The sequence below is a fragment of the Oncorhynchus kisutch genome, unplaced genomic scaffold, assembly GCF_002021735.2.
Source record: "Oncorhynchus kisutch isolate 150728-3 unplaced genomic scaffold, Okis_V2 Okis02a-Okis13b_hom, whole genome shotgun sequence".
NCBI classification, from domain to species: domain Eukaryota; kingdom Metazoa; phylum Chordata; class Actinopteri; order Salmoniformes; family Salmonidae; genus Oncorhynchus; species Oncorhynchus kisutch.
In genome coordinates, this window is record NW_022261979.1 from 406,121 (window position 1) to 419,883 (window position 13,763).

Here is a 13,763-nt window from a genome sequence, read left to right on the forward strand (position 1 = left end):
CTGGAAGACATTGCCTGTGAAATGTCTTTCTAGGGCCATACTAACAGCATATCCATATTATTACCATCATGGGGAAGACTACGGCGGCGGCGGACGCCTTGATGACCCACAGCAGCACCAGGCAGGTGAGCTGAACCAGGGTGAACACATGGACCTTCCACAGGGGAACGTAGCGCAGGTAGATCAGGTCCGGCTGGTGCTTAGCTGGCATGCAGAACAGCTTGATACGGTCAAAGAACTACAGGAGAGGACAACCACAACACAACCATGTTGAGACCACAGGAGGCTGCTGAGGGGAGGACGGCTCATAATAATGTCCCAAACGGAGCAAATGGAATGGCATCAAACACCTGGAAACCATGTGTTTCATACCATTCTGCTCCAGCCATTACCACTAGTCTGTTCTCTTTTACCCTTTATTTAACTAGGCAAGTCAGTTAAGAACAAATTCTTATATCTTTAATAAGGTGCCACCAACCTCCTGTGGTTCAGATGTACCATTGTGCAAGTGTGGGGGGGAGCAACACTGCAGTGTAAACCTACCGCACTGACCACATGACATAACACACCACAGACTGACCTGGATGCCTTTGAGTGAGGACACACCCATGTAGAGAAACACCCCGTAGAGGACTGGCATAGGGATGAACTAGAAAGACAACAGGGGACAGAAGGTACTTCTTAGTCATTTAATCATAGTCCTCACCCTTTTCTAATTTCTTTACCCACAAACCACTGGGGTGTGCCAAATAATACTTCCCCTTCCTCATCACTCTGGTATCAAAAAGAAATGATGTTCCACAACAGTGAAAGGATGTTGAGGATCTGATCAAGAAACCAGCCTGCAATCCTATAAGAGCGTCTCTTCTTGATTTGGAACATCATTCCAGTCTAACAGAGTCTCATCTCACCTTGAGCACCGAGGTCATGAAGACAGAGCAGCCCATGAGGATGAAGATCATGAAGCTGGTGACCCTCTGCTCTCTGATCCCCAGGAACTTGGGCTGTTCCCCGGGGGCCGAGCACTCTGACTCCAGCTTCAGACTGTTGACGTGGGAGATGGAGAGCACGGTGGCCGCTACAAACCAGGGCAGGCCCATGATGGAGCACACCCCCAGCATCACAGACACCACCAGAAGATCCAGGTGGTAGCCACAGCCTTTCTGATGGGGGGGGGGACAGTCCATCAGGAGAGAGGCCAACCAGGGAGGGGGTGAGAGTCAGTCAGGAGAGAGGCCAACCAGGGAGGGGGTCAGGAGAGAGGCCAACCAGGGAGGGGATCAGGAGAGAGGCCAACCAGGGAGGGGGTCAGGAGAGAGGCCAACCAGGGAGGGGGTCAGGAGAGAGGCCAACCAGGGAGGGGGTCAGGAGAGAGGCCAACCAGGGAGGGGGTCAGGAGAGAGGCCAACCAGGGAGGGGGTCAGGAGAGAGGCCAACCAGGGAGGGGGTCAGGAGAGAGGCCAACCAGGGAGGGGGTCAGGAGAGAGGCCAACCAGGGAGGGGGTCAGGAGAGAGGCCAACCAGGGAGGGGGTCAGGAGAGAGGCCAACCAGGGAGGGAGTCAGGAGAGAGGCCAACCAGGGAGGGAGTCAGGAGAGAGGCCAACCAGGGAGGGAGTCAGGAGAGAGGCCAACCAGGGAGGGAGTCAGGAGAGAGGCCAACCAGGGAGGGAGTCAGGAGAGAGGCCAACCAGGGAGGGAGTCAGGAGAGAGGCCAACCAGGGAGGGAGTCAGGAGAGAGGCCAACCAGGGAGGGAGTCAGGAGAGAGGCCAACCAGGGAGGGGGTGGGAGTCAGGAGAGAGGCCAACCAGGGAGGGGGTGGGAGTCAGGAGAGAGGCCAACCAGGGAGGGGGTGGGAGTCAGGAGAGAGGCCAACCAGGGAGGGGGTGGGAGTCAGGAGAGAGGCCAACCAGGGAGGGGGTGGGAGTCAGGAGAGAGGCCAACCAGGGAGGGGGTGGGAGTCAGGAGAGAGGCCAACCAGGGAGGGGGTGGGAGTCAGGAGAGAGGCCAACCAGGGAGGGGGTGGGAGTCAGGAGAGAGGCCAACCAGGGAAGGGGTGAGAGTCAGGAGAGAGGCCAACCAGGGAAGGGGTGAGAGTCAGGAGAGAGGCCAACCAGGGAAGGGGTGAGAGTCAGTCAGGAGAGAGGCCAACCAGGGAGGGGGTGGGAGTCAGATGAGAGGCCAACCAGGATACAACAGAACAAAGATGTCCTTGATACTAGTACCTCCAACTCTCTGGAAAGGCACACGCACACGTTGCAAGCAAATCATAGATTTGTATAAACCTATTGCAGTTGTTCTATAGTTATGTAAGGTAAATAGAAGTCCCCCTTAGTCTGGAAATCCAGAACATGTGTACCTGGTCAGGGTTCATGTAGTGACCTGATCTAGTATTGCTACACAACATGCAAGTGCCACTTTTCTTCTTTGTCACAACCTCTCTCTCTCTCTCTCTCTATATATACCAGCCTGTCTTCCTCTATGTCACAACCTCTCTCCCTCTCTATATATACCAGCCTGTCTTCCTCTATGTCACAACCTCTATATATATCAGCCTGTCTTCCTCTGTCACAACCTCTATATATATCAGCCTGTCTTCCTCTATGTCACAACCTCTATATATATCAGCCTGTCTTCCTCTATATATATATATATCAGCCTGTCTTCCTCCAAGTCACAACCTCTCTCTCTAGATATCAGTCTTCCAGTCTGTCTCTCACCTTGAGTTTGTGCTCCTTCCTGTTGATGATGACGGCGGTGATCTGCTGGTCCATGAAGATGAGGATGGTGCAGAGCAGGGCAGGGATGGCTGCAGCCAGCATGGTCCACCAGGGGTTGGTCCCCAGCGGGGAGATCAGCCAGCCACGGTTCTCAGACGTGGGCTAGAGGAGCAGACACGGTCAGGAAAGAACGTCACAACACACACAGTAAACCGGGACATCACAACACACACAGTAAACCAGTAGGTCACAACTAGAGGTCGACCGATTAATCGGAATGGCCAATTAATTAGGGCCGATTTCAAGTTCATAACAATTTATTTTTACACCTTTATTTAACTAGGCAAGTCAGTTAACAACACATTCTTATTTTCAATGACGGCCTAGGAAAAGTGGGTTAACTGCCCCGTTCAGGGGCAGAAAGACAGATTTTCACCTTGTCGGCCCCGGGATCCAATCTTGCAACCTTACAGTTAACTAGTCCAACGCAATAACGACTTGCCTCTCTCTCGTTGCACTCCACAAGGAGACTGCCTGTTACGCAAATGCAGTAAGCCAAGGTAAGTTGCTAGCTAGCATTAAACTTTTCTTAGAAAAAACAATCAATCATAATCCCTACTCAACTACACATGGTTGATGATATTAATAGATATTATCTAGCGTGTCCTGTGTTGCATATAATCTGACTGAGCATACAAGCATCTAAGTATCTAAGTATCTGACAGCGGTGGTAGGCAGAAGCAGGCGCGTAAACATTCATTCAAACAGCACTTTCGCGCGTTTTGCCAGCAGCTCTTCGTTGTGCGTCAAGCATTGCGCTGTTTATGACTTCAAACCTATCAACTTCCGAGATGAGGCTGGTGTAACCGAAGTGAAATGGCTGGCTAGTTAGCGAGCGCTAATAGCATTTCAAACTTCACTCGCTCTAAGCCTTGGGGTGGTTGTTTCCCTTGCTCTGCATGGGTAACACTGCTTCGATGTGGTGGCTGTTGTCGTTGTGTTGCTGGTTCGAGCCCAGGGAAGAGCGAGGAGAGGGACGGAAGCTATACTGTTTCACTGGCAATACTAAAGTGCCTATAAGAACATCCAATAGTCAAAGGTTAATGAAATACAAATGGTATAGAGGGAAATAGTCCTATAATAACTACAACCTAAAACTTCTTACCTGGGAATATTGAAGACTCATGTTAAAAGGAACCACCAGCTTTCATATGTTCTCATGTTCTGAGCAAGGAACTGAAATATTAGCTTTCTTACATGGCATATTGCACTTTTACTTTCTTCTCCAACACTTTTTTTCTTGCATTATTTAAACCAAATTGAACATGTTTCATTATCTACTTGAGGCTAAATGGATTTTATTGATGTATTATATTAAGTTAAAATAAGTGTTAATTCAGTATTGTTGTAATTGTCATTATTACAAATACATTGTTTTTTAAAAATGGTATTATTATTATTTTTAATTTATTTAAAATCAGCCGATTAATCGGTATCGGCTTTTTTGGGCCTCCAATAATCGGTATCGGCGTGGAAAAATCATAATCGGTCGACCTCTAGTCACAACACACACAGTAAACCAGAACGTCACAACACACACAGTAAACCAGAACGTCACAACACACACAGTAAACCAGAACGTCACAACACACACAGTAAACCAGAACGTCACAACACACACAGTAAAACAGAACGTCACAACACACACAGTAAACCGGTAGGTCACAACACATACAGTAAACCAGTAGGTCACAACACATACAGTAAACCAGTAGGTCACAACACACAGTAAACCAGTAGGTCACAACACACACAGTAAACCAGAACGTCACAACACACACAGTAAACCAGTAGGTCACAACACACACAGTAAACCAGTAGGTCACAACACACACAGTAAACCAGTAGGTCACAACACACACAGTAAACCAGTAGGTCACAACACACAGTAAACCAGTAGGTCACAACACACACAGTAAACCAGAACGTCACAACACACACAGTAAACCAGTAGGTCACAACACACACAGTAAACCAGTAGGTCACAACACATACAGTAAACCAGTAGGTCACAACACATACAGTAAACCAGTAGGTCACAACACACACAGTAAACCGGTAGGTCACAACACACACAGTAAACCAGTAGGTCACAACACATACAGTAAACCAGTAGGTCACAACACATACAGTAAACCGGTAGGTCACAACACACACAGTAAACCAGTAGGTCACAACACACAGTAAACCAGTAGGTCACAACACACACAGTAAACCAGAACGTCACAACACACACAGTAAACCAGTAGGTCACAACACATACAGTAAACCGGTAGGTCACAACACATACAGTAAACCGGTAGGTCACAACACACACAGTAAACCAGTAGGTCACAACACATACAGTAAACCAGTAGGTCACAACACATACAGTAAACCAGTAGGTCACAACACACACAGTAAACCGGTAAGTCACAACACACACAGTAAACCAGTAGGTCACAACACATACAGTAAACCAGTAGGTCACGACACATACAGTAAACCGGTAGGTCACAACACACACAGTAAACCAGTAGGTCACAACACACACAGTAAACCAGTAGGTCACAACACACACAGTAAACCAGAACGTCACAACACACACAGTAAACCAGTAGGTCACAACACACACAGTAAACCAGTAGGTCACAACACATACAGTAAACCAGTAGGTCACAACACATACAGTAAACCGGTAGGTCACAACACACACAGTAAACCGGTAGGTCACAACACACAGTAAACCAGTAGGTCACAACACACACAGTAAACCAGAACGTCACAACACACACAGTAAACCAGTAGGTCACAACACACACAGTAAACCAGTAGGTCACAACACACACAGTAAACCAGTAGGTCACAACACACACAGTAAAACAGAACGTCACAACACACACAGTAAACCGGTAGGTCACAACACATACAGTAAACCAGTAGGTCACAACACATACAGTAAACCAGTAGGTCACAACACATACAGTAAACCAGTAGGTCACAACACATACAGTAAACCAGTAGGTCACAACACACACAGTAAACCGGTAGGTCACAACACACACAGTAAACCAGTAGGTCACAACACATACAGTAAACCAGTAGGTCACAACACATACAGTAAACCGGTAGGTCACAACACACACAGTAAACCAGTAGGTCACAACACACAGTAAACCAGTAGGTCACAACACACACAGTAAACCAGAACGTCACAACACACACAGTAAACCAGTAGGTCACAACACACACAGTAAACCAGTAGGTCACAACACACACAGTAAACCAGTAGGTCACAACACATACAGTAAACCAGTAGGTCACAACACATACAGTAAACCGGTAGGTCACAACACACACAGTAAACCAGTAGGTCACAACACACACAGTAAACCAGTAGGTCACAACACATACAGTAAACCAGTAGGTCACAACACATACAGTAAACCGGTAGGTCACAACACACACAGTAAACCAGTAGGTCACAACACACACAGTAAACCAGAACGTCACAACACACACAGTAAACCAGTAGGTCACAACACACACAGTAAAACAGAACGTCACAACACACACAGTAAACCGGTAGGTCACAACACATACAGTAAACCAGTAGGTCACAACACATACAGTAAACCAGTAGGTCACAACACATACAGTAAACCAGTAGGTCACAACACACACAGTAAACCGGTAGGTCACAACACACACAGTAAACCAGTAGGTCACAACACATACAGTAAACCAGTAGGTCACGACACATACAGTAAACCGGTAGGTCACAACACACACAGTAAACCAGTAGGTCACAACACACAGTAAACCAGTAGGTCACAACACACACAGTAAACCAGAACGTCACAACACACACAGTAAACCAGTAGGTCACAACACACACAGTAAACCAGTAGGTCACAACACATACAGTAAACCGGTAGGTCACAACACATACAGTAAACCGGTAGGTCACAACACACACAGTAAACCAGTAGGTCACAACACACACAGTAAACCAGAACGTCACAACACACACAGTAAACCAGAACGTCACAACACACACAGTAAACCAGAACGTCACAACACACACAGTAAACCAGAACGTCACAACACACACAGTAAACCAGAACGTCACAACACACACAGTAAACCAGAACGTCACAACACACACAGTAAACCAGAACGTCACAACACACACAGTAAACCAGAACGTCACAACACACACAGTAAACCAGAACGTCACAACACACACAGTAAACCGGTAGGTCACAACACACACAGTAAACCAGTAGGTCACAACACATACAGTAAACCAGTAGGTCACAACACATACAGTAAACCGGTAGGTCACAACACACACAGTAAACCAGTAGGTCACAACACACAGTAAACCAGTAGGTCACAACACACACAGTAAACCAGAACGTCACAACACAAACAGTAAACCAGTAGGTCACAACACACACAGTAAACCAGTAGGTCACAACACACACAGTAAACCAGTAGGTCACAACACATACAGTAAACCAGTAGGTCACAACACATACAGTAAACCGGTAGGTCACAACACACACAGTAAACCAGTAGGTCACAACACACACAGTAAACCAGTAGGTCACAACACATACAGTAAACCAGTAGGTCACAACACATACAGTAAACCGGTAGGTCACAACACACACAGTAAACCGGTAGGTCACAACACACACAGTAAACCAGTAGGTCACAACACACACAGTAAACCAGAACGTCACAACACACACAGTAAACCAGAACGTCACAACACACACAGTAAACCAGAACGTCACAACACACACAGTAAACCAGAACGTCACAACACACACAGTAAACCAGAACGTCACAACACACACAGTAAACCAGAACGTCACAACACACACAGTAAACCAGAACGTCACAACACACACAGTAAACCAGAACGTCACAACACACACAGTAAAACAGAACGTCACAACACACACAGTAAACCGGTAGGTCACAACACATACAGTAAACCAGTAGGTCACAACACATACAGTAAACCAGTAGGTCACAACACACAGTAAACCAGTAGGTCACAACACACACAGTAAACCAGAACGTCACAACACACACAGTAAACCAGTAGGTCACAACACACACAGTAAACCAGTAGGTCACAACACACACAGTAAACCAGTAGGTCACAACACACACAGTAAACCAGTAGGTCACAACACACAGTAAACCAGTAGGTCACAACACACACAGTAAACCAGAACGTCACAACACACACAGTAAACCAGTAGGTCACAACACACACAGTAAACCAGTAGGTCACAACACATACAGTAAACCAGTAGGTCACAACACATACAGTAAACCAGTAGGTCACAACACACACAGTAAACCGGTAGGTCACAACACACACAGTAAACCAGTAGGTCACAACACATACAGTAAACCAGTAGGTCACAACACATACAGTAAACCGGTAGGTCACAACACACACAGTAAACCAGTAGGTCACAACACACAGTAAACCAGTAGGTCACAACACACACAGTAAACCAGAACGTCACAACACACACAGTAAACCAGTAGGTCACAACACATACAGTAAACCGGTAGGTCACAACACATACAGTAAACCGGTAGGTCACAACACACACAGTAAACCAGTAGGTCACAACACATACAGTAAACCAGTAGGTCACAACACATACAGTAAACCAGTAGGTCACAACACACACAGTAAACCGGTAAGTCACAACACACACAGTAAACCAGTAGGTCACAACACATACAGTAAACCAGTAGGTCACGACACATACAGTAAACCGGTAGGTCACAACACACACAGTAAACCAGTAGGTCACAACACACACAGTAAACCAGTAGGTCACAACACACACAGTAAACCAGAACGTCACAACACACACAGTAAACCAGTAGGTCACAACACACACAGTAAACCAGTAGGTCACAACACATACAGTAAACCAGTAGGTCACAACACATACAGTAAACCGGTAGGTCACAACACACACAGTAAACCGGTAGGTCACAACACACAGTAAACCAGTAGGTCACAACACACACAGTAAACCAGAACGTCACAACACACACAGTAAACCAGTAGGTCACAACACACACAGTAAACCAGTAGGTCACAACACACACAGTAAACCAGTAGGTCACAACACACACAGTAAAACAGAACGTCACAACACACACAGTAAACCGGTAGGTCACAACACATACAGTAAACCAGTAGGTCACAACACATACAGTAAACCAGTAGGTCACAACACATACAGTAAACCAGTAGGTCACAACACATACAGTAAACCAGTAGGTCACAACACACACAGTAAACCGGTAGGTCACAACACACACAGTAAACCAGTAGGTCACAACACATACAGTAAACCAGTAGGTCACAACACATACAGTAAACCGGTAGGTCACAACACACACAGTAAACCAGTAGGTCACAACACACAGTAAACCAGTAGGTCACAACACACACAGTAAACCAGAACGTCACAACACACACAGTAAACCAGTAGGTCACAACACACACAGTAAACCAGTAGGTCACAACACACACAGTAAACCAGTAGGTCACAACACATACAGTAAACCAGTAGGTCACAACACATACAGTAAACCGGTAGGTCACAACACACACAGTAAACCAGTAGGTCACAACACACACAGTAAACCAGTAGGTCACAACACATACAGTAAACCAGTAGGTCACAACACATACAGTAAACCGGTAGGTCACAACACACACAGTAAACCAGTAGGTCACAACACACACAGTAAACCAGAACGTCACAACACACACAGTAAACCAGTAGGTCACAACACACACAGTAAAACAGAACGTCACAACACACACAGTAAACCGGTAGGTCACAACACATACAGTAAACCAGTAGGTCACAACACATACAGTAAACCAGTAGGTCACAACACATACAGTAAACCAGTAGGTCACAACACACACAGTAAACCGGTAGGTCACAACACACACAGTAAACCAGTAGGTCACAACACATACAGTAAACCAGTAGGTCACGACACATACAGTAAACCGGTAGGTCACAACACACACAGTAAACCAGTAGGTCACAACACACAGTAAACCAGTAGGTCACAACACACACAGTAAACCAGAACGTCACAACACACACAGTAAACCAGTAGGTCACAACACACACAGTAAACCAGTAGGTCACAACACATACAGTAAACCGGTAGGTCACAACACATACAGTAAACCGGTAGGTCACAACACACAGTAAACCAGTAGGTCACAACACACACAGTAAACCAGAACGTCACAACACACACAGTAAACCAGTAGGTCACAACACACACAGTAAAACAGAACGTCACAACACACACAGTAAACCGGTAGGTCACAACACATACAGTAAACCGGTAGGTCACAACACATACAGTAAACCAGTAGGTCACAACACACACAGTAAACCGGTAGGTCACAACACACACAGTAAACCAGTAGGTCACAACACATACAGTAAACCAGTAGGTCACAACACATACAGTAAACCGGTAGGTCACAACACACACAGTAAACCAGTAGGTCACAACACACAGTAAACCAGTAGGTCACAACACACACAGTAAACCAGAACGTCACAACACACACAGTAAACCAGAACGTCACAACACACACAGTAAACCAGAACGTCACAACACACACAGTAAACCAGAACGTCACAACACACACAGTAAACCAGAACGTCACAACACACACAGTAAACCAGAACGTCACAACACACACAGTAAACCAGAACGTCACAACACACACAGTAAACCAGAACGTCACAACACACACAGTAAACCAGAACGTCACAACACACACAGTAAACCAGAACGTCACAACACACACAGTAAACCAGAACGTCACAACACACACAGTAAACCAGAACGTCACAACACACACAGTAAACCAGAACGTCACAACACACACAGTAAACCGGTAGGTCACAACACATACAGTAAACCAGTAGGTCACAACACATACAGTAAACCAGTAGGTCACAACACACACAGTAAACCGGTAGGTCACAACACACACAGTAAACCAGTAGGTCACAACACACACAGTAAACCAGTAGGTCACAACACATACAGTAAACCAGTAGGTCACAACACATACAGTAAACCGGTAGGTCACAACACACACAGTAAACCAGTAGGTCACAACACACACAGTAAACCAGAACGTCACAACACACACAGTAAACCAGAACGTCACAACACACACAGTAAAACGGAACGTCACAACACACACAGTAAACCGGAACGTCACAACACACACAGTAAACCGGTAGGTCACAACACATACAGTAAACCGGTAGGTCACAACACACACAGTAAACCAGTAGGTCACAACACACACAGTAAACCAGTAGGTCACAACACACACAGTAAACCAGTAGGTCACAACACACACAGTAAACCAGTAGGTCACAACACACACAGTAAACCAGTAGGTCACAACACACAGTAAACCAGTAGGTCACAACACATACAGTAAACCGGTAGGTCACAACACACAGTAAACCGGTAGGTCACAACACACACAGTAAACCGGTAGGTCACAACACACACAGTAAACCAGTAGGTCACAACATACAGTAAACCGGTAGGTCACAACACACACAGTAAACCAGAACGTCACAACACATACAGTAAACCGGTAGGTCACAACACACACAGTAAACCAGTAGGTCACAACACACACAGTAAACCAGTAGGTCACAACACACACAGTAAACCAGTAGGTCACAACACATACAGTAAACCAGTAGGTCACAACACATACAGTAAACCGGTAGGTCACAACACACACAGTAAACCAGAATGTCACAACACACACAGTAAACCAGTGTCTCAAATAGTAGGTTGATAATACTCTAAAATAGGGCAGTGCTATCCAGGTTTCTCTCTTTATAACTGGAAGTTGACTAAATAAATGAGTTCATATTTTCCATACCCTGATCTCATTCAATTAAATCCATTGATAATCAGGACATGGTTCTTTATCTTATCTATATAGGACATTCTTTATCTATTCAGAGTGTCAAGGTTTGTTAGACCCAGATCAGATCAGCACAAAGACAAACAGGCTCCTCCTGCCTGTTCTAGTTTAGTGAATTTGGCACATACCTGACAGATTCTGTTGTCAATCTGATGTACAGTATCATAGTAGGGTGTTAGGGGACTAAATGAAACGTTGGTTTTAGTGTTATACAGAACACTATTTCATGAGGATAGGACTGACCATTGCTGAGATATCTTATTTTCAAGTTATCGGAAAAGGTAAAAAATGTTGGACAGGTCGATGTTAATCCCTAGTCAATAATGGCAACAAACCACCTGTCTGGATTCTTAGATTCAACACGTTTTGTTCAATATCTCAAGATGTGGTTAATTTGACAAGCCTATTTCCATCCACAGATTTTACGCGAGTAAAGAGTACGTCTGAAAATAATGATCATGACAGCTGCGATGGAAACAGGAAGTTTCAGTACAATTTTATAAATGCTGACAGATAATCTGTTCGTTTGACATGGTGCAATCATTTTGTGTCTAAAATGAATTATGCAAGTAATGGTGGTGGAAACACCTTTATACACAAATATTGGTATAATAACCATCATATCAAAGTAAACTTGGGAGTCTCGATGAGATGGTGTGTTATCCTCCCACTACAACTCAGGAAAACATGCAGTTTATTAGGCTACAGATGAAATACATTCTGATGAACTTCAGTGATGACCTTGATGCTCCTTTGAGGGTCTTATTCTGGCGTCATGATGGTCAATCCTTGACTGCCGCTTGCAAATAAAAAGTAGTTATTCTACAGAATCTATAAATGTAGACCTGCCTCCCCACACCGCCTTCCCCAACTGTATCAGAGCTGTTAGCTGGAGCGCAGGTGCCAAGACCAGAGTAAGCACATTTGCTATTTTGCGCAGTTTTTGTAAAGTTGACAATGCGATGGAAATACATTGAACTTTAGATTTTTTTATTCAGTACACGAAAAAGATGAGTTTGTGTGCACTACGTCATCACACGCTGTTTGGTGAAAACACCACTGCTGGGAAAATACACAGATTGGTTTTATGTGGCTAATTGGATGGAAACCTAGCTACTGTTAAGGAACTTTCAGGACTGATGGAGAACACTGGGATGATTCAAATACAAGTCAAATCGATTCAATGAAAATGCTGTATTAAGCAAATTATCCTAAATGTTTTCAGGTAAGGTGGTCATATTATTAACACATTTTAATGCTTTATGCAAAACTTTGTAACAAATTGTAACCATTTATGAAATGATAACTTTTGATAGTACTTTATCACACACACTGAACTGTAACACAGAAGGCGACTAGCGTAATAACATAGCTTACTTTTAAAAAGGTAGGCCTACAATGGAGTTAGGTTATATAGTAATGTTATTTTTTGTGTTGAGTTACTTTGGTGATGAGAGGATGAACTGCAGCAAATTATTAGCCTAGTCATAGCTAAATAACAGTGAACTAAGCCTGTTTTTAATCGATTGTAAGGCTGTTGCCACTGAATTCTGGTAGTTTATACTTGAAAGAATAAAACCATGAATCCCCAAAAAATTCCCAGCTGGCACATTACAGCCACTGCAGAGCAGCGCTGCCTCTCACCTGGGTTATTACCTCAGCGAACTGTGTCAGCCACTCCCACACAGTTAGCACCCATCATGGAAGTGGGGGTGGCGAAACAGGAATTTGGACCATTCCCTGACAACCCAGTAGCTATGAAGCTCTACTTTGTAACTGGCTGTGTTTTTTTAAGTTTCTCTGAAAACACCTGAATGACAGAAGTGAGGGAAAAACGTTTCACCTGATATTTCAGTGAAAAGACGTCCGATGACCATGAAACAACCTCAGGACTTTCCATTGTCACTTCGATCGTACTCTGATCGGTTGAGGAATACCTTCCGCCAA

At 44.9% G+C, this 13,763-nt stretch overlaps 1 protein-coding gene across 5 annotated transcripts in view; it reads right to left on the bottom strand.

Annotated features, from left to right (window-relative positions):
- LOC109886213 (sodium bicarbonate cotransporter 3) overlaps window positions 1–13,763 on the bottom strand; it is a 72,554-nt gene that overhangs the window by 6,222 nt on the left and 52,569 nt on the right. For all 5 annotated transcript variants that reach the window (XM_031812129.1, XM_031812133.1, XM_031812132.1 and 2 more), the window contains 4 exons: window positions 2,720–2,881; window positions 912–1,163; window positions 581–649; window positions 65–238 (listed from right to left, as the gene is read on the bottom strand). In XM_031812129.1, the coding sequence (XP_031667989.1) occupies window positions 65–238; window positions 581–649; window positions 912–1,163; window positions 2,720–2,881 (657 nt within the window). The remainder of the gene's footprint in view (window positions 1–64; window positions 239–580; window positions 650–911; window positions 1,164–2,719; window positions 2,882–13,763) is intronic.